Source organism: Pleurodeles waltl, chromosome 5, assembly GCF_031143425.1.
Source record: "Pleurodeles waltl isolate 20211129_DDA chromosome 5, aPleWal1.hap1.20221129, whole genome shotgun sequence".
Classification (NCBI taxonomy): domain Eukaryota; kingdom Metazoa; phylum Chordata; class Amphibia; order Caudata; family Salamandridae; genus Pleurodeles; species Pleurodeles waltl.
In genome coordinates, this window is record NC_090444.1 from 864704895 (window position 1) to 864727485 (window position 22591).

At 43.1% G+C, this 22591-nt stretch overlaps 1 protein-coding gene across 1 annotated transcript in view; it reads right to left on the minus strand.

Moving 5' to 3' along the window:
* Window positions 1-22191, minus strand: part of LOC138296102 (zinc finger protein 3 homolog) — a 1150345-nt gene extending 1128154 nt beyond the window's left edge. The window contains exon 1 of the mRNA XM_069234957.1: window positions 21910-22191. Coding sequence (XP_069091058.1) covers window positions 21910-21951 — 42 coding nt within the window. The 5' untranslated portion in view covers window positions 21952-22191. The remainder of the gene's footprint in view (window positions 1-21909) is intronic.
* Window positions 22192-22591: the final 400 nt, after the last annotated feature.

Genomic DNA, 22591 nt, shown 5'->3' on the forward strand with positions numbered 1-22591 from the left:
AGACTTGCAGAAAACGTCTCGTCCCAACAAACACCAAGGCTTCAGCACTACTCCTCCAGTTGAAGGAAGTACCCAGATGAATGACACATCAAAACAGTGATAGCAAGGGTATCTGTTTTCTCTCTTATGCCATTTCCCTATTCCCAAGCCTACTTCGAACCAACACAGTATTTTGTGCATGGCAGAAAGTGGATTAGGAGAGGTGTGGCCCTAACTACAAGGCAAGTGCTTTTTGAAAGGTCCTTGCCTCCAATTCAGGAAGGTGCCTGTTGGGGCCGATTGATGCTGACTAATTCAGATTTGTCATAGTGTCGGATCCATGATAGTATCTGACCAACTGCCAATCTTATAGAATATGACAAAAGATCTTGGTGATTACTGCAGAGTCGTCTGACCATGCGATTAGAAGCTTTCTGAGGCCTGTGTTTGTCAAAAAGGGACTTGGGTCCTTCTTCTATAGTTGCATCTTTAATAAACTGCAAAGATTCGAAGTTGAAAATATTAGTGAACAGCAGGAGCACTCAGAGCATATCTCTAGGTAAGGGTAAAGGGAGGATTACCCTCTATTTCTGCTTTTATCAAAAGAACCTCTAACTGCTACAATAAAGCAGACCCCACAAGACTCAGGCCTTTCTTGGTCTTTATGTAACACATGATTTGAGTATTTGCAGATGATGAGCTCTTAACTGTGACTAACCCCCAAAATATCCTTGGCAGCGCTCCAGTTAGAGCTACCTGAGAAAGTTTCAGGATTCAAAATCAAACGGGAACAAGGATTTGCAAAGCCAATATGTCCAGCCTGTGAGGCCTACTGGCTGTGCCAATGCCTTTGTTCATGCTGTACAGCACTGAAAAATGCCAGTGCTGTACAGCATGAACAAAATAAAAAATAAAAAGCCAGATGATGTGGTTGCGTCATTTTGCAGATACACATGTCATGACGAATGCAGCAGCAAGTATCACAACGCATGTGTGTGCTGCAGGTACCATTTTTTTTTTTGGTATACTGATCTGAGACGTAAGAGTGGATATTAAAAAATATTGAAATTAAGCAGTCCTACAGTGCTTTTAATTATAAAGCAGAATGGTTGGCAGAAACTACTGTCTGGCCCTCCCCCCAAAAAAAGAAAAAAGTAAGTTTAAAAAAAAAAAAAAGAACACAGGGAGGGGGGTAATGGAGGAGAAGTGCCCAATGAAGGGAGCAACAAGGAGGCCACGAGCAATGCACACGACGGAGAGAACAACAAGGGGCAAAAGAAGAAACACCTGCGCATGAGCAATATGAAGCTCGGGTAGAAAGAAGGACACAGGCGAGAAAGCAATATAGAATGCAGGAGAGAAGCACACAGGTGAGAGAGTGCAACACAGACCTCAGGGGGAGAAGCACACGAGGGACACAGCTGAAAACCACATGCACTCTCATGGACTTCTTAAGCAAAAAGAAAAAACTGTATCCCCTAAAAGTGAGCAGTGAACGGATAATAGTAAGGCGGCTATGCACTAGGGAGAGAAAGACAAGATGGACAAGGAAGACCATCAAATAAGAAGCAACCAAATGAGAATGACGATAAAACAACCAATAGTAAGCAATGGACAGGCTTTTAGCGCACTGTAAGCTGTTGATAAGGTGAGAATAGGTCTTTTGACAACAGACTTGCGCTGTCTGGTAGGCTCTAACTTAAAATCTGAGATTTTGAATTTGATCTTTCTGAAGACACAGCCCTTCATGGGCATGATGCGATCTGCATTCCTATTTAATTGAGATGGAAAGTCCAATCAGATATTTGGGAATTAATTTTACTTACCACATCTTTGCCTTCAATATAATTGGTCTCTGTTTAAGCCGTCTATATTAGGGAACTTGAACAGATGTAAAAATCTCTGCCTCTTCAGTAGCTGGGAAGATTGCCCATTATGGAGATTAATAATTTAATGAGGATACTGTATCTTGTTTAGGTTTTGCTGGTCTCTATCCCCAAACAGGACATCAAACTTGTACAGAAGAAGATAGGGACTTTCTTAAGTGAGGCAGAGATTAAGGGTATCTAAAGATCATGATGGCACTGAAAGATAAAGGACAACTGTTTACTCTGGACTTTTGGAAGTACCATGAGCTGCATATCTGTGGCTTACAATTGTGGACAGCATGTGGGATCATAGGAAATGGGTCCATATGGACCAAGCAACGATAGGTAGGCTGCTTTGGAAGTACTATAGCTCCACAAACACACTAGAGCAAAAAATGTCAATGTGAGTGCCAGTACATGTACCTACTGTACATTTCAGCTTAACAACTAAGCCTAAAAACATTCTCTCTCCTTTTACACAGATTCATTATAATCCGAACTATTCATGTTCTTTGAGGGAACCGAACTTCCACAGATTGGGGGAGGCAGCTGCTCAATATTGTAGAATACGTTTGCCAAGAGGAAAATTTAATTCTTAATCCAGTGCAAACTAGACTTTAACTTGACATCAGTAGACAGAGTGACGTGTGTTTCACATAAGCTTTATTCGGCCAACAGACCATCAAAGCAATACAATACAATACAATATAATATAATAATATAAACCATAATGTCATAGAAAAATTTAAAAAAAGAATGATCCATGTTTGCCCGTCTTAAAACAATTTCAACTCATTGTAAATAAAAAGTGCGTATGCGCCATGCTGTTGCTAAAAACTTACTTACTGCGTAAATTGTCACATTTGAATTGTGGCTTTTTAAGATCCGCAAAGCTAAAAAACATTTCCTTAAATTCAATTCCCTACAGATTTTATATATCCATTTAAACCTTGGGATTGAATAGGCGGGACAAAAAAACATAAAATGTTCTACTGTTTCGGAAGGAATGCCACATACAGGACAGGTATCAGAGCTTGACTTAGGTCCCCATCTGCTCGTTAAGGCCTTCAGGGGTAATGTTCCAAATCGAAATCTGGCATACAAACTTTTGCCTAACAAATCAGGTATTGTATCTAAGTATGGTTCAAACTCAGGGTACCATTTAAAATCAATAAACGAGTTAGTTAAATGACCATTCGATTTCTGAGAAATGTAATTATTACATATGTGGGACCAGTAAGCTCTCTTCAATACTTTTACATGGGGCTTCACAAGTTGCTGGGGATTCTCCCAGAAGTTCCTCAGTCCTAGCATGCAAAACCAACTAGATACGTGTTTGATCCATGGTATGGACATGGAGTTAGAGGTTTTTAACAATTCTAATAGGGAAGACTTATATATAGCCAGTTCAGGAACTACCCAAAGCCTCACCCAATATAGTAGGGGCCGTAAGATAATCAAATCGGCTATACGTTTAAGCCCTAGATCTAAAAAAAGGGGGGTTAATGGGGTGCTAGTGGGACAAGCACATAGAGCCCGTGCAAAGCTATTCTCAATTTTAGTTATCCTACTGCTATCTGTCATGCCCCAAATCTCTGCACCATAAACAGCAGCACCCTGTGCCTTGGCCACATAGATCTTTACTGCTGGAGACACAACTTTAGCGATCGTATTCCTGTAAAGGCGTAATATGGATGCTGCCCGATGTTGCAAAAGCCCGCCACTCTTACCGACTTGTTCGTCCCAGAGGAGTGAGTCTGTAAGCCTCACACCCAAGTAGTCGATAGAGCTAACCTGGTCCAAAATAGCTCCATCTAACCTGATCGTACACTTCTTACGAGAGCCAGAGCGAAGCACCATCAATTTTGTTTTCTTCGAGTTCAGCTCTAAACCAAAATTCCAGCAGAATGATTTAAATCTATCCACAAGAATTTGCAGCCCCATAGGGGTCTTTGAGATCAATAGAGAGTCATCCGCAAAAAGAAGAATTGGGATTTTCTGATTGCCTAAGCTGGGAGCATCATTCTGGCATGTCATGAGTTCTTGGACCACCTCGTTAATGAATAAAGAAAACAAAAGTGGCGCTAGGACACATCCCTGACGAACACCTCTTTTAATGGGAAACTTGTTAGTCAGTTCGCCTTGGTTACCCCATCTTACTTGAGCGTATGTGCCTTCATGCATACGTGTTAATAAATGAATGATATCAGATGGTGCCCCTCTTTTGTGTAGCACTCCCCAAAGCTTGTCTCTAGGTACCAGGTCAAAGGCAGAGCGCAGGTCTACAAAAGTGACATATAGTGTTTGCTTTGCCAAGACTACATATTTCCAGTGTAGCACGGTCAACCTAAATGCCTGGTCAACCGTGCTAACTCTAGAGCGGAACCCTGCCTGAAGTGGTGATAGGATCTGCTGCTCCGTCACCCAACTCGTCAGTCTAACTAACAATTGTTTTGCAAAAAATGTTTGTAGGTTGTCAATTAAACTGAAAGGTCTGTAGTTAATTGGAAGATTTACGTTGCCCTTTTTATATATTGGAATAATTTCAGCACCCTTCCACGTCTCAGGGATCTGTCCTCCTTTTGCGATTTTGTTTGACAGCATATTAATATACCAGGTCCAGATGGGTAACTCTGATTTATAAAGGTCACCTGGAATTTTATCAGGGCCTGGGGCTTTACCTGTCTTTAGAGATTTAATGGCGTCTGCAGTTTCTTCTAGAGAAAAGCAAATATAGCTTTCAGAGTTAAATAGATTCCCACTGGACGGAGAAGTGGCAAGGTTAGCATTGGGTGAAATTGGGGGGTATAATCCCACTTTCTCACAATCGACAGTCCCAGTGGAGGCAGTTCCTTCGTACAAGAGAGAGAAATGATCCACCCAGGTACCAGGTTGAATATGGTTCCTTTGTATAAACCTACCCCCTCTCTCGTGCTTAGTCAGCAGTTCCCAAAAAAGCGTATTGTTGTTTGTTTTAGTAGCATCTAGCAAGTCCTGCCAAATAGCATCTTCCCAAGCTTTCTTTGATTGTAGGATTATCTTTTTATACGTGAATCTTGCTTGTTTGATTGCCCCCGTATACCCGGCCAGTATAGCCTTCCTTAACTCAGTCTTAGCCCTCATGCATGCATCATTAAACCAACTGCTGTTAGGTGAACCCCCATATTGCCGGTTTGCCGTGGCTACCTTTTTATAAAAGACACTTTGAAGTTTAACCATCATATCTTCGTGAATATCAAGAAGTGGAATGGCTTCTGGTTCGAAGTCTTCATAGGCTGACAGATTATCTAAGAACACTTGGTAGATCTTACATAGCAAATAGGGGTTTGACATGACTTTTGGCCACCTCACCTTTGTATAAGCATTGTTTGAAATAGGGGGAGGGGCCATTGATGTTTGCATATTCAAGGTTCTACCAAAGATATTCCCAGCAAGGGTGAGCAACAATGGAAAGTGATCACTCTTGCATCTTGAATCTACCCTCATATCTAGCAGCAATGGCCAAAGACGCACATCCACCAGAAAATAATCAATTACGCTGGCCACAGAACCTCGTAGGAATGTCGGTGCCAAGTTTAAATCAGAAGGAGTTCGACCATTACAGGCCCTTAGGCCAAACTTTAAGCATAGTGTAGCAAGCTGAGTTGCTACACGAGAGCGTGGAGGATAACTATCACCATCCAATTGTGCAATACCCCATAATTCGTCCTCATCCGCAGTTAAATCACTAAGAAGCGCTGAGGGTTCGAAAGTGCAATTTACATCCCCTGCAATAATTAAATAGGAATTAGTTTGTAGCGTGTCTAAAAAGTCAAAGAGTAAAGTTAAAATGTGTGATTCTGTACCACGTGCAACAGAACGGGCGTAAACATTAATTAAGATTATGTTAAAATTTTGATTAAAAGAAATTTGTAAACCCATCAAGTCGGGACAATCAAATTCTAAAACCTTATAGTCGCATTGGAGCTTTGAATTTAAAAGGATTAAAAGACCCCCTTTTGCGCGACCAGTTGCTTTCTCTGAAGGCAGTGCAGGGATATTAAATGAAAGAAACCCATCCATGCTTGGTTGGCCCTCGGCCCAAGTTTCTTGAAAGAGACACACATCTTGTGACTTTATATAGGCAACCCAGTCCACATCATCCAATTTCCTAGCAAGGCCCGCAAGATTCCAAGTCATAATGGATAACCCATTAGTTCCCAATGCAGCCCCATGTTTAGGGGATGGAACATCCTTATAGTTCGACTCGATAGCAAGGTACTTCTCTAATTTGTCTATTGAAGGTGCCACTAGATTATCCTGATAGGCGGCTTCCTGGGCAGACAGTCATACATGCCCCGGATGCAGAAAGACGCCTTCTTCCCTAGAGCCTCTCTCATTGGTATTAGCAATTGGGACAAACACAGGAGTCTGTTTTGGGTCAATTAAATTAGCGGCCAGCCTGATGCCTCCTCCTTTTAGCTCTTTGTGTTGTCCCTTGCGTTCAACAGAGTCAATAAGTTGGTCTGCCAAGAATTTATCGTGGAACACAATCATGATTACATCGAGGTTTGACCCAGGGGGACTACATCTTTCTGTTTTTTGAATGTCCGAATGTCCGAACGTATAATTGAAAGGCAACCCTGTCGATTGCGTATCCAGTAAATAACCTTATTAAGTCTAGACTCTTGGTCCTCAACAGACCTGGGTGGCAACTTTGGGACATTGCTTAGGAAAAGAGTGTTGGCTCTGTGTCTGGGACCAATGCTATTAGGAGTCCCGCCTAAAGCACTATTTGTTCTTCGAGAAGGAAAAATGCAAGCTGGATCCTTAATTTGATGGTTGTCAAATAACTTCCTATTGGTTGACAGAGGGCTATCCCTATTTATCGGTAAATTGGAAGTAGGATTTTGCCTTGAAGCAGACTGACGGTTCAATGGGGCAAAGAGGCTTCCAATAGGATCTTCCCCGTTCCTTGTCTTGTCTCCGCCGAGGGGGATACTATTGCACCCAGTGAGTATATTTCTAGGGTTCATAATATAGGAAGGTATACTACCATCCAGCTCTCTGGGCGTGATTAATTAGCCCCTCACGTGCTTTCGTATTAAATGTAGCAGAATCAGCTGCCAAAGTCCCACCTGCCCCTTCTGCCTCTGTCTTCTGGCAAATGCATCCCGATAGTTTGGCCATATTCCCTTGTAGCAGTTTAGTTAGCTGCAAGACTAGATTCTTAATTTCGTCTACTCTCTGGAGAATTAAGGGCAATTTAGCTGCATTGTCAGACACATCAGAGCACATGTCAGTAGTAATAGGCAGGGAAGAGGCAGCTTCAATAGCCCTAGCAGCTGTAGGAGGGTCGTGGACCTCAATCACAGCGCTTCCCTCAGACAGAAGCTCGAAACGATTTTTGCATGGAATATTAGGGACCAGCCTTATCTCCGGACTCAATGGTAGGGGTGTGCGTTCCATTTCCTCCATGTGCAAAATCTCCTCGGTTTGAAAGTGATTGGAGATATTGCTACCAGACACGATACCCTGCAGGAAAGAGGGAGCAGTGGCATTAACAGCGGATGATTTCCCTGCACAATCTGTTGAACCCCCAGTATTTACTGGTCGAGCTTCCCTATTCTTGATAAAAAACTCCTGAATCGTTTTAGGTTGGAGTGGAGGCTTCTTCAAGGGCAAAAGGCCATGAGTGCCTAGTTCGCTGTTAAGTATAGCCTCTACCTCCTCGAAAAGTTGATCAATCTCATCGAGTGATTTCGATTCCCCTTGGGCAGGTTTAATAGTTGTTTTCCTAGGTCGTTTTTTCTGCTTTTTTATACCTTCCAGAGGAGCCGGCGGGCCAACAGCCTTCCTTTTCCCCATAATTCTAAATAAAAACAGCAGATACAAGTAATTAGAGCTGAGGTTGTTACCGGACTCTTGGCAGCAAAACGATCCTTCTAGCAGGTATGTTGTGGTTTGTGTCAAATCAGGTCCCAGAATCTGAGTAACAGAATAGAGAGACGGAGCCCAGCCCGGCCTCAGACGATCAAAGACAGGCGTAGACGGGCCCTATGTTTGAGAAGGTGTCCGGGTGGGTAGATAGTTATCAACCACTGCCCAGGGGTCTTGGGAGTCGGGATAAGAATGATATCATTCAGGCCGACCTCCTTTGGCCACACGATGTGGGTTGACAAGGCTCCTTCTTTTCAACAACTCCTTGGCAACAACGTGCTTCCTGTGTACGAAAGGGGGGTGGCCCAGCCCGGCCTCTTCCGGGCAATGACGGGCAAGGACGGGCGCGCCCTTGGCCCGGGCTTCGCCCGGGCGCCGCCCGCGCGCGTCCCGTGACGGCGGGAGCGCTCTTCCAATTTAAAGGGCTCCTGCCCTGCCTCTCGTCACTTCCCCCGGACTCCTGGCCAATCAGCGCGTCCCGCGACGGCGGGAGCGCTCTTCCAATTTAAAGGGCTCCTGCCCTGCCTCTCGTCACTTCCCCCGGACTCCTGGCCAATCAGCGCGTCCCGCGTCATATCCAAATACATCACCTGGCAATGCCCCTAGCTAATAGAAATGCAGTGGCAGGCAATCTCAACAACTTTATGGCGCATTTTAATCAATTACAAACTGCAGAACAGGGGCACATACATAAAAAAAGATTATCATACAAAACCACATGGGAGCATGCACTAAGCAGTGCAATAGAGAATGAGGAGTTAAAGTTATTATGGGTGGACATCGAACTGAACAATGAGTATCCAGAATACTAATGTTATAAATTAATGTTCAAATTACGTTTAATCCTTGCAAGCTGAAAATTATATAACAAGGAACCTCAGGAGTATTGTCACGCTAAGCACCACTCGCCTGAATTCCTAGGACTCTGTGAAGTGAAGCTCTTCCACCACTTCTCCTTCAGGTTAATCCTTCGTATCAGAGGGGATGACGGATACTGGTGACTTACCCTGGGGTGAAGTGGGGTTGGAGAGCGGGAGAAAGACAGACTGATAGTTCTGGTGTACCTTGGAGCTCCAGTGAACAGGATGGTGCGTGGGTGTTAAACCTTCTGAGCAGGACCCTTAAGTCCTAGTGGCAAGGTGCACTCCTTCAGCCAGAATAAATACTTTGCAACAAGCACACAATAATTTCAGACAACCGTAAAGGAATGCTTTACAATAAGTCAATCGACCTGAGGTGTGAGCTGTTTATGAAATATACCAAACAAGAATTACTATAAGGAATTTGAGTCAATGTGATGGGTCCTTGAGCACAGACCCCCTGCGCTGAATCCTGAGTACGTATCCTTGAGCCTCTGCTTAGATGACTCTGAAATAGTTATCCGTTCTTAACACCGTGTTACCTCACACTAGTAATTTTTCTTTACCCAAGGCTTTCCTATTCAAATTCAAATTACTAGGGTGTCCTTGAAGAAAAAGGGGACAACGAAATTAGAAATGCCAGGTCAGTGCACTAACCCAAAGCCAGTGAAAAGGGCTGGAATAGGTTGAGCGTCAAACATTGAGAAGTTGGCCATAGTCAATGAACCCCAGGAACAACACATTCAGGTTCGAGGGATCAAGGATATTGGAAGCTGTCTCAAAAGGATGGAGTTCCAAGAGGGATTGCTGTCTGATCAACCAGGTTTTAGCGTGCAACGTTGTTGGAAGCAGTCATGAAGGGACAGGGTTCCAAGACAGGTTGCTGGCTGACTGACCAGGTTCCAGGAGTCAACGTTTTAGCAAGCTGTCTTGAAGGGACATAATTCCAAAAGGGGCTGCTGGCTTCCAGCTTCCAGGTGAAGATGTTCAGGTTATTCTTGAAGCAGGCAGTGGAACTCAAGGACGATGCTGACGGGAGACATCTCTCTCTCAAGACAGATTGATGAAGCCAAGCAGGGCACTGAATTTGAAACCTGTATTTATACTTAGTCATACAAGTGTTCATCTGAAGCTTTCAGGATTACTGAGTGTTTCCTGGAAAAAAACTGAGGAGAATTTAACAGATGCCAAATAACTGAAAACGCAATAAGGGTGAAATCCAGGCTTTTTGTCCATTTTGTTAATCTTAAATCGGTGTTTGACTAAGCCCAGCACGACCACTTATGGGCAAAATTAGAAAGATGGGGCATGCCAGAAGACATGCTCAAGGCAATCTCTGCCCTATACTCCGACACATGGGCCCAGGTAAAAATTGGAGATGGCAGTACATTGACCTAAAAAATAATCACTAGTAAAGGCCTGAAACAAGGGTGTGTTCTGGCCCCAAGCCTATTCAGCCTGTATGTCACCGATATAAATAGTCATTTAAAAGCAGTCAACGGTCATTCTTCAAACTTGGCAAAGGAAGCAATTGCCTGTCTACAATACGCAGATGATATAGATATTCTGAGCCAAACACCAATATACCTGCAAAGATTAATTAACACATTGGCAAGTTACATCAGGAAACAAGGTTTAGAGCTGAATTTGCAGAAAACCAAAATTGTCAAGTTAGTGGATTCAAAATATAAGTCATATAAGTGGTTTATTAAAGGCAAGCAGGTGGAGTGGGACCAATCGTCTAAATATGTGGGCATTATATAGAGGCGCCACCTGTCGTACAAAAAACACTTTATGCATAGGCATGCAAAAGCCCAGACACTGACATTCGCTTTCAAGCTTCTGAAGAAAAAAAAAACTGAACGGTGCAATATATTCTCATCTATTAACCATGATGACAAACCGATTGCTACCTTTATTGACGTACGCCTTGGAAATATGGCACGGTAAGGAAATAACCTTATTAACGCAATTACAAGTAAAAGTTTACAAATCGGTTTTCAGTCTTCCAAAAGTGTCTTCACTGGCCCATGTCCGTTTGGAGTTTGGCCTCCAAAATCAGAAATGTCAGCACCTTAATATGTCATGGTCTGCACTATGCTTCTCACCGTAGGGTTTGAAAGAGCACCCGGTCTTCTGCTGGTTCTGGATAGACCAAGATTAGGGGGACCCTTTTCTAGTAGTCACGATGCTGCTTGACAGAGAAATGCCAAGGCAGATCGTACTCTCCAGAAGGAGCCCCAGAGGAAAAAAAACACAAAAATGGGAAAAAACTCTAATACAGGAACTCCTGAAACAGAGGAAAAAAAGGAATGAATGCTGGATAAAAGAAGGAAAATTCGCAATCAGAGGAGCAGGAACTGGAAAACAAACGACGAACAGGAGCGAAGATCACCACCAAGAGGAAGTGTTTGCAACACAAAGCAGATCAGGACTGAGTGACTTATATACAGGAAGACAGGAAGTGACAACACAGGAAAAGGAAACAACACCATCTTGGATTGGATATACAGTATAAGAGAAAAAAAGCATGCTGGGAAAAAGGAACAGAACAAGACAACATGGATCCCTGCAAGAAGACAGCATGGAGACCAAAAGAAGAGAAAGACAAGAGCACAAAAATGACAGAAGGAAAAAGAAAAAAAGGAAGGAGTCCACCACTGACAAGAAAGAAAAATATTACAAGTACAGGTAAGAACGACACGACCGGGAGCATAAAAAAATGCTTCCTGGCACACATTGCTTAAAGCAGGACAAAAACGCGGAGGACAGCGCTCAGATAAACAGAGGCGCCGTCCTACCACGGTAGTAAACAGAGACGCTGCGGTTAACCGTGGCGTCACATTAGGTCCCCTACTCGAGGCCCCAGGCTTGTCAGGGTGACGGGAATAAAAAACGTGAACCAATCGGGGGCATGAACGGAGGAGGTATCCTCCCAAGAACAGTCACTGAGAGGATAACCCTTCCAGTGGATCAAAAACTGCAGTTTGTTCCGAGAATCACAGATTTCCTGTACTTCATATTCAGGATGGCCGTCCACAGAAAGAGGTGGGGGTCGTTGAAAATGTCGGTCGTATGGATCAGAAACGAAAGGTTTTAACTAGGATACGTAAAAAACAGGATGAACTCTCCAGGTATGAGGTAACCATAGTCGAACAACTACAGGATTCAATACTTGCAGGATCTGAAAGGGTCCATACAAATGAGGTTTGAATTTGTTTAGAGAAAACCGAGATGGCAAAAAATCTGGAGGAAAGCCACACCTTGTGTCCTACTTGATAAGAGGGTTCTTTCTGACATTGGCGATCTGCCTTTCGTTTCATTGTTTGTTTAGAGGCCAGAAGAGTGGTATGGATCAGGCCTTGGATTTGCATAGGTAAGAGTGTTGAATGGGTTTTTCTTGATTTATTCTTTGGCATTATTGTAGAGACTCCCATTAGTCAGTCCTGAAGAAGACCCGTTGTGGAGCAGTGAATTGGCCCAGGACGGAAAGGGGTCGAAACGTCGATGTGAATATTTCAGCCTGGATTGGTTTTTGCTTAAGATATCAAGGAAGGACTCAATAAGTATATTTATATCTCCAAAAATTCGAGATTGATTCAATGCAGTGAAAGAGTAACCAACCGGCTGCCTTTTTATCTTTATACTGTTTGTGGATCATTGGGATATTGATTATTCTTTTTCTTTATTGTTACACACAAGCACTTTTCATTTATGTTTTGCACTGGTTTGTCCTTCCGTTTTTGGTTTTATGATGGGTTGTTCCTACTGAACAATTATAAAAATACAATTCTAATGTTTATATGTGAACAAATAAAAGATTACTCTTAACGCATCTTGCACCTATGCTGCTTATAATGTTTGTAAATAATTGTTGTTCTCCTTTGGGGGCATTGTAGTCTTTGATATTCAGTTTCCACCCAGCCCCTTTGGGTGTATGGGTAACCCTCTGTGGTTTACAAGTATATCACATAAAGCCTCCTCTGCCCCTGCTTCGACCCAGGCCTTTCAAACATCTGCTTGAAAAGTTTCAAGAAGGCAGGATAATTATTCAGGACAGGATCTTCCGCAGAAACCAAGTGAGTTGCTCAGGCTAATGCAGGGCCCGACAAGGCACTAATCAGAGAAGCCACCTTAGCCTTATCAGAAGAAAATTGTAACGGTGGAAGGCAAAGAAAACCATTCGGGCATCCAGAAACTCCTTTCTCTTCTGAGGATCCCCAGAATATCGAGGTGTAGAAGCAGATACGGGTGGCACATCCATTGACCGGGAGGACAGAACTTGTCTTAGTGCAGTTTTTTCCAGCCGCAATTGCTTTAACTCCTGAGCTTGTTGTTGGAAGGTCTGCAGCATGGCTTGTGCATTTTCCACTACGTCTCCCTGTGGTCCTTCCACGGTCTCGCAACGCGGATTCTTTGGGCGCTGCAATCTGTCACGGTCTGCACGATGCTTCTCAACTTTGATGGAAGGGTTTGAAAGAGCACCCAGCCTTCTGCTGGTTCTGAATAGACCAAGATAGGGCCGACCCTTTCTAGTAGCCATGTTCGGCTTGACAGAGAAACACCAAGGCAGACCGAACTCTCCAGAAGGAGTCCCAGAGTAAAAAAACCCTAAAATGGGAAAAACCTCTAAAACAGGAACTCCTGAAACAGAGGAAAAAACAGGAATGAATGCTGGAAAAAAGAAGAAAAATTTGCAATCAGAGGAGCAGGAACTGGTAAACAAACGACGAACAGGAGCGAAGATCACCACCAAGAGGAAGTGTCTGCAACGCAAAGCAGATCAGGACTGAGTGACTTATATACTGGAAGACAGGAAGTGACAACACAGGAAAAGGAAACAACACCATCTTGGTTTGGGAAAAGGCCCATAGAAAAGAATGGGAAAAAAGCAGAAGTATAAGAGAAAAAAAGGCATGTTGGGTAAAAGGAACAGAACAAGACAACATGGATCCCTGCAAGAAGACAGCAAGGAGACCAAAAGAAGAAAAAGACAAGAGCACAGAAAAGGCAGAAGAAAAGAAGAAAAACAAAAATGGAAGGAGTCCACCACCAACAGGAATGAAAAATATTACAAGTACAGAACAAGGCAACCGGGAACATAAAAAATGCTTCCTGGCACGCATCGCAAAAGCTCGACAAAAACGCGGAGGACGGCACTCTGATAATCGGAGGCGCTGTCCGACCGCAGTAGTAAACAGAGAAGCCACGGTTCAGCGCAGCGTCACATAATACTTTTGTGAAATAGTGTTGCCGACTTACAGCTGCAGAGCAAGGAACCCTAAGTAGCCATTATTGGGCAAAGATAAAAGCCCACCTACAGCAAAAATTTGCAAACTCATGAGGCTCACATCTAGAAAATGCTCTAATGGCACGAGAGTTCCAGGAACCATGGTGCTATAAATTGGGCCAAGCAGCTTTCGCAAAGATACGCAATCTTTCATCCAAAAGACAATCTTTTATACAAGACAGGCCCACAATGTCAAAGCAGAGGGATGCCTGGGCCGTGATAAATTTGTATACTAATTTGAGACCACAACCAAATGTCACATTGCACTTTCACCAGGCAATAAAACAGAGCTTTATGCTCTTCCACTTTAGCTTTTTTGAACGTAAGGACCTCTTATCAGCATGGAAGGGTGTGTTCACAGTTCCAATAGGTCACCTATGTGGCTATAAAACGGAAAAAGCAAGCCATCTCATCAGCACATGTCCTAAGGTCATGGGTCAAAGGAAGGCATGCTCAAGCCAATATTTCTTGATTTAGATGTACAAACTGTTCGACAAGCGGTTATAATCTCGATGGCGGGCACATAAATTCCTTTGGTCTGTAGAGGAGTAAAATGCATAGCCTCAGTTAAACTCTTGTGTAACGTGTCTTGATATTTAATTAGCCTAAGACTTGGAGAGGTCAATCAAGGCTCAATTTGGCGGCCATGCCCCTGACTTTGGAGGGAGGGAACTTTTGAGATCTTAAAACATTACTTGTGTTCAACTACATGCGTGTATTGTGCATATGCTCTGGGATACATTCCAATAGTCAGGACTTATTTTAGTAGCATCATGGCTGGCAGGGCGTTAACTGGCCTGGTTTTGCAAATCATGCTTTTATGATAAATGTTATTTATTGTCTTTTTGTCATTTTTATATTGTAATGGTTTTAATTAACTATGCGTTTGATTAATAAATTTGTAAACTTTAGTGTTTCCTGTCAATTAGAAGGTTGTCTCTGAGTAAACAAAGCCATTATGCACTAGGGTTTACCTGAAGGTAACAGAGTTTCTGTCATTTAGAAAGCTTTCTCTGGCAGAAACTGAGGCAGAAAGTGGAGGCCTTTAATTAGATGTCAGGTCAACTGAACAAATAGAGAACAAGTAGGCGTACCAGAGGACCTTGAGGTCAGCAGAAAGCTTTAAACTAATTATCACAACCTGTTAGGGCAGTTGAATACATAAGCAACAGATAAGCATCAGGTGTCCCTGAAGTCAGCAGGAAACAGCAACTTTTAGCTAATCAGCACAATCTGGTCCTGTTAGGGCAGTTGAACAAATAAACAAAAGAAAAGCATTAGGCGAACTTGAGGTCAACAGGATCTTTTAACTAATCAGCACCACCTGTTTATAATAGCACTTAAGTGAACAAACCTTGAAACCCTGCACTCAAACTGAAGTACATGGCACACATAAACAAAGTACACAGCAGAGTACATGGCAACCGCCCACTTAGAAAAATAGTGTAAAGTGTACAACAGAGTACATGGCTCCTGCCCAACTAGAAAACAGTGAAAAGTGTATATCAGAGTACATGGCATCTGCCTAACTAGAAAACAGTGATAACAGATGGGGGACAAAAAGCACAGGTAGGCCGAGGTATGACAGGTATGCTGGAGGTACAGGGCTAAGGAAGGCTTCCTACTCATGGCTGGGGATCCCGCTAAGAGTAAAGGGCTTTAGGAAGGATTTACTCAATCACATCAAACAGACATCACATTCAAAATTTCAGAGTTCCTGAGGTAATAGCAGTTGGGCTGTGGAACCCCAAGCTGAAGTGATGCCTCTGCTGAAACAATCTTATTGGGACACTTGATTATAGTGGCAAAACTGATAAGGGAGCAGTAGCAGACATTTTGTTTGCTCTTGAGTCGAAACATCAACAACATATATTACCTTGGACTGTAAAATACTTTTCTTTTTATATGAAATACATCAGTGCTGATCTGGACTTGAATGGGCTGAAAGAGGATTGTTGATAATGACTTATCTTATTGAGATGACTTAGATAGCCTTCGACCAGTTGCAAGATGTTAAAGGAAAGATCCATAGGCATCATTGTTATTGTACTATAAACTACAACATACAACCGTAGGCAATGGATCAGCCCACTTCAGCCAGTGGATAACTACACTGTGAGTCACAACATTCTACTCTTTCTCAAGGAGGACATCCATATTTAAAGTAGTTCCCTTCAGAGACGTGAATTACTATACCAATGTGTGTTTTTGAGACTAGAATGTATTTGTGTTTTTGGCCAAAGTTTACTTTGTATGTTGATGGCGGTCTCGCAGATCTCCCAAGAACTGAGTTTTACAAAAACTAATAGCAAAAGAAAACAAGCATTTGCAAAACCAAAATAACCTGACCTACTGGTTTTGCCAGTGCTTGTTAAATGCTTGACGCCATGCGATGATAAACAATATCTATCTCTTTAGTATCAGTATACTTGGTAATATATTTATTAACTAAAAGTTCATCACTGGGCTGTCAATTTGCGTTGTATTTAGAGGATTTTGCTTTAAATTTTATAAACACGGTTCATTGTTTCGTTTTCCGAGTTGACATTATTTAAAGTAGTATACACGGTATATTTCAGCCTCAGGGGCATACTAGGGTGACCACCCGTCTGTAAATTTCACGGACTGTCCGTAATTTCGCCCTGCTGTCCGTTGTCCGTGATGAAAGCTTTAACGGACGGCATTTGAACGTAATTTTAGCCTTTCACCTAAAGGGCAACGGAGGCAGGGCTAAATTAGGGGCAGAGGAGTTTCCCCAGCTGGGCTGGAAGGCAGGTGGTCTCCTGTGCTCTGAGGGAGGGAGGGGCAGACAGATAAGAAAAGGCCTTCTTGCCAGTGGGGTCTCCTTCCCTAAAGACATGCAAATGTGGGCAACTGGTAAATCTGCTAATACAAAGGGACTTGAAAACCTGCATTGACTTTACTAAAACGAGTCACTTGAAGTTTTCTGGTGGCAAAGATATTTCTTTTAGAGAGTTATTGTAATGGTGTTTCAATGTGAGCTGTGGAGTGTGTGGTTTTAATGGAGTGTTATAATTTTTTTTAGCACTAGGTATAAACTTTATATTATTCAAATCTGTATTTGAGAAGCACTTTTTTTTTAATTTAACCAAAATGTATTTGCGCATTTTGTAGCAGCCTTTATTATGATGTAATTGTATTTTTCACAGTTCTTTCAGGTACGTCAGTACCTCATAGTACTAACAAACACTGGCAAATCAATAGGTCTCATCTACGAAAGAGTTATTGGCTTTGCTAATGTGTTTTAGCCATGTTATACACCAGAGTAGCTGCTGTTCAGCATGGCTTAAAGCTAGTGGCATAGCGGTGTGGAGTGGAGTAGAGTAGCATAGGAGAAGTGGCATAGAGCCCAGTGGTGCAAAGTACAGTGCAGTGGGGTAAAGTGCAGTTGTTTAGAGTGCGTTAGCGTAGAGTGCAGTGGTTTAGAGTGCAGTGGCATGGGACAGAGTAGAGTGGCATAGAGTACAGTGGAGTAGAGTGGCAGAGAGAGCATTAGTGTAGAGTGGTGCAGTGGCATAAATTGCAGAGTAGACTCACGTTGCAGGGAGTGCAGTGGTGTAGTGTAGAGTGGTGCAGAGTAGAGCAAAGTGTTGTAGAGTGGAGTGATGCAGAGTAGAGTGGCATAGAGTGCAGTGGCATAGAATGCAGTAGCACGTAGTACATTGGTGTATAGTACAGTGGTGGAGAGTGCAACACTGCAGAGTAGAGTGTCAGTGTAGTGATGTAGAGTGGAGTACAGTGGCACAGAGCAGTGGCGTAGAGTACAGTTGTACAGAGTAGAGGGCAGTGGCGTACAGTGCAGTTGTTTAGAGTGCATTGGCGCAGAGTGCAGTGGCATAGAGTGGCATGGGGTAGAGTTACATAGAGTGCAGTGGAGTAGAGTGGCGCATAGTGGAATATTGTAGAGTGGTGTAGAGTAGAGTATAGTGCCTAGAGTGCAGTGGTATAGAGTAGAGTGGTGTAGAGTGCAGAGTTGCAGAGTAGAGTGTCAGTGCAGTGGTATAGAGCGGTACAGAGAACAGTGGCGTAATGTACAGTGGTGCAGAGTAAAGGGCAGTGGCATACAGTGCAGTTGTTTAGAGTGCACTGGTGTAGAGTGCAGTTGCATAGAGTGGCATTGGGCAGAGTAGAGTGGCATAGAATGCAGTGGAATAGAGTATATTGGTGCAGAATGCAGTAGTACAGAGCAGAGTGGTGTAGAGTATAGTGGCGGCCAGTGAGGTGTTGCAGAGTGTCAGCTTACAGTGGTGTAGAGTTCATTGAACTAGAGTGCAGTGGTCAGAGTGGTATAGAGTACAGTGGCGTAGAATAGATTGTTTCAGAGTAGAGTGCAGTTGCATAGAGTGGAGAGGTACAGGGTAGAGTGCAGTGGCATAGAATGCAGGGGCACAGAGTGCAGTGGCATAAAGTAGATTATTTCACAGTAGAGTGAGGTGGCTTAGAGTGGAGAAGTGCAGGTTAGAGTGGAGTTGCATAAAGTGGCATATAGTGTGATGGCATAGAGTAAAGTAGTGTAGAGTGCCGTGGCATAGAGTGCAGAGGTGCAGAGTAGATTAGAGTGATGTACAGTGTATTGATGTAGAGTGCAGGGGCATAGAGTTGAGTGTTACAGAGTAAAGTGCATTGGCATAGAGTGTATTAGCTTAGAGTGCAGTGGCGTACAGTGCAGCGTTGCAAAGTGGCAGAGAGTGGAGTTGTGCGGATTAGATTTTTGTTGCCTAGACTGGAGTGGTATGGCGTGCAGACGAGCAGAGCGCAGTGGTGTAGAGAGGCGTAAAGTGCAGTGGCTTAGAGTAGAGTAGTACAGAGTAGAGTAGAGAGGCACAGCAGTGGTATAAAGTGGAGTGGTTCCGAATGGAGAAGAGTGCAGTGGCATGGGGTGGCGAAAAGTGGAGTGATACAGAGTAGGGTGCAGTGGTATGGAGTGGTGCAGAGCAGAGTGGAGTGGAGCATGCATGGTGTGGTAACACACTGCCATTACAGACAACACATTTGTGATTGAAATGACCATTACGTTTGCACAGATATACAGTTTTTCAAATCAAACTATACTGTGCACAGACGATGATGTGGGGAAATTGCATCACCTAATGCAATGATTTGTTTTAATCATGTGTAGGTATTTGTTTCCAGCACAGTTCAGAATTAACAAAAATGTGCTTGATTTGTACTTCTAATTCTGATATATTCTGAAGTCTATTTAAATGTTGTCATGTGATAGAAAAAACTCTTTCCTAACCCCAGTATCCAGCAAGATTGTCGCATAAATCCTCTCACTTTGAAGTCAGAGAAAGGAAAGTAAACACTAAGTTCCCACCGAATACAAAGCCTGACATTTGACTTTGTTCTTTGAATGCACAGCAAATATGATAAGATAAGAACAAGATTTACAGGCCTGTTTACAGAAAAGGAGCACTCAGCAGGATTCTGTAAAAAAGGTTTTGGCAAGGGGAGGGACGAATTCAAGCTGCATAGCCTAAAACAAATAAAGCCAGCAAATTGAAAGCAACAAATTGTGAGTTACAAACCACAAGGCCAATAGCAAGCAACGGGCAGAATGCATTCACAAGAACGCACTATGAATTTATTGACAGCCGTGGGATACTTTGTGGGGAAAGTCCAGTATTTTAGTCCATATCTTGCAGAGGTTTGGCTACATCAATCACCCAGGTAGTATGACAAGAAGACCTGGAGTGGTTTCCATGTTGCAGGATAGGTCTGTACACCCATTCTATCAGTTTGCCACCATTTCCTATGGTACAGAGCTTCTGGCACACCTCTTGTAGGGTTAGTGCTAGGTGGCAGACATGAAATAGGGCATTTCATGATTATTTAAGGTGGGTGTACGTAAGGAGTTGACCGGGGTGAAGATGGTAGTCTGCCACAAGGGTTTGGAAATTTAGTAGCTCACTGTTCAGAAACAAAGTCCCCAATTTTAAGTCACCTGCAACATGCCACTGATGGAGTTGCTCTGAGCACAGCCATCCTGTGCGAGTGGGAAGGCTTAGCAAAGGTAGTGCAGGAGCATAGGGTTTCTTTGTGTCAGTGAGTTTACAGGTTCTGGCAAGGCAAGAGAAAGCCATGCATGATAACCCCAGATGGTGATCTGTAGAATGGTCAGTAGGAAACAATGAGCAGTGCATTAAGCCTTCCTTAAAAGTCTTTACTGGTAAACCCCATCTCATGCAGGGAGGTGGGCAGAAAGCCAGAGAGCCACCCATTGGACCTCTGCAGCTGAATAATAGCATTCTAAGTCCAGAAGATCTAATCCACCCGCAGTCACAGTTAGCTTTAGAGTGGAAAGAGCTCCTGATGGCGCCGCAGCGACCAAATCAGAAGTGTTTCATGTCTGAAGAAGGAATGAAGGACGAGCAGGGGAAGGTTTGCAAAATAATACTATCATTGGGGTAGCACATCATCTTCACTAGTGCCACATGGCCTCTACATAAAGCAGAAGAGAAGACCAAAAAGCAAACTGGGCTTGGAGGGACCGTTCGCTCTGCCGAGATTTTCATCCTGGAAATCAGTGTAAGAATGACAGATATTAATCACTAGGTATCAAAAGGTAACTGGTTCCCAGTTCAGTCTGAGATCTAATTGTATATGAAGGTGAAAACAGTGCCATATGTTAAAGAAACACTAATTAAATTTTAAAATTTGTAAATTTTGTTTGTGCAATTTACATCCCAAATAGTTTAAAGATTCTAAGTGTACCTGACACTTAAGGATAACCCAGATCTCTAGTTTGGCTTTTGCTCAATTTCAAAACCATATAAAGACATGGACAAAGCGGGCAATTGCCTTGCACAACCTTGCAAGGGGTCAGGCCCCTGCTCACCCTTCACAAGCACTAACAGCGGACCATTGCACCAGAAGAGTTTGCCAAGGTGGATGGGTGTTGATTGTTCAACCACTTGACAGTGCCCCTTCTGTTCTGCTCCTGTGTGCAGAGACAACTCCCCAGGTACCCAATACCTTCAAATAGTCTTGGTGGACCCACCTTGTCTGATTTTAGGTATTGTACCACCTTGTTCTTCTCTTTATTTATCCAGTTTTTAGCAACAGCCCTTTGAATTACTTGCCGTGGATCTCCCATTTGATCTCGATTTCATCCTACTCTTTTATTATCTTTGATTGGTAGTCTGGGCTCCCATTTCTGAGATAAATGTAGAGTCCCAAACATACACTCTAGTGCAGTGAGACTACAGACAAGTTATGGGTACATCACATCCTGTCATTAGGTGTGAGACTGTCACCCGCACCATCTGCCCTGCCTCTTAAAAAAAAAATTAGGTTGAAAGTCCATGGGCGGTGGGGTAAGCCAGATGTTTTTGTTTCCTTTGTTTAAACTAGCATAAGGTAATTACCTTAATGTTTCCCAAACTGTTTGCCAGGTTTTTTAAATGTTCAGAAACATAATCAAAATGTTGCTGTTACTTTCTCTTCAGGAAAGCTCGGGTAGATTTGGGTAGGGGTGATGGCCTTGCCGTGAAGGGCATTAATTTACTACTGAACAAGGACGTAATGTGACACCTGAATGCAGCATACGAGGAGGCAATCACAAAAGGTCCACAGTGAATAAATAGTGCTGTGTTAAAAAAAGAGTAAATAAATGCACTGACAACATAGTGAGGCATGGCCTCTCTTGCGTGTGTCTGTAAAACTGATGTTTGTTCTTGAATTGTTGTCCTGAATTTTGACTCTTTGTCCTGAATTTTGACTCTTTGTCCTGAATTTTGACCCTTTGTCCTGAATTTTTTACAGTCCTGTCCAGAATTTGCCTCAGTGCCAGGTGGTCACCCTAGGGCATACAGTGAAGTGTTGTATGACCGCTACGGTCAGTGAGACGGGGGAATTTTGCGACAGGGCAAGAAGACAGTGAATAAGGCAAAATAGATAAAAGTCATCTCGGAGTTATGTTGAAATTTGATCAAATAAATCTTTATTGGTTTGATAAATTCTCATCACTCACCTTATGGGAATCCCTTTGAGACGTTTCTTTTCCGATTTCCATCGCAATTTTGAAGGCGGTAAGCGGTCAGAAGACAGACTTTGAAAGCCTCCAAACACCCTAGAGAAACATATCACCTTATTAAGTGTAAGCAACCAAGCACTCAGTGAAGCCACCCCGCTGGTATATGGTTCATGTTTAGGATGATGCCTATACACAGACTGCAAGTACAGAACAGTCAATTCCGTTGCAACACAAAGAAACAGCGATCTCCCTGGTGTGATCTGGTGTAGGTAGTGGTTCAAATTCTCATTGAAGATTGGGCAGGCTCAAAAAAGAAACGCTTACCTTCAACACATGCGCAATTCGGAATAGTACTCGTCGTTCTGAGCATGCTTATTAGAAAAATACTGTTCATTTCCCTTTAAGAAATGAAGTACTGCTGTGATCGCGTCAGTAGGCTATGTAAAAACTTGTTATATTCCTTAATTGAATGCGTTGATTATGAATGCAAAGAAGTAGAGGCATTTTACTGTAGGCAGGCTCTGCAGGCGTCCCCGAACAGGAGATTTGAATCGTTTCTGAGCGTGTACTGGTGACGGGGGTCTCGCTTTCTGGCCATATGATCAGACTGCCCTCCTTGAAATACACATTTAAAATAAGCATTGGCAAAGCCGCCGATAGGTCTCGCTAATGGGCGAGC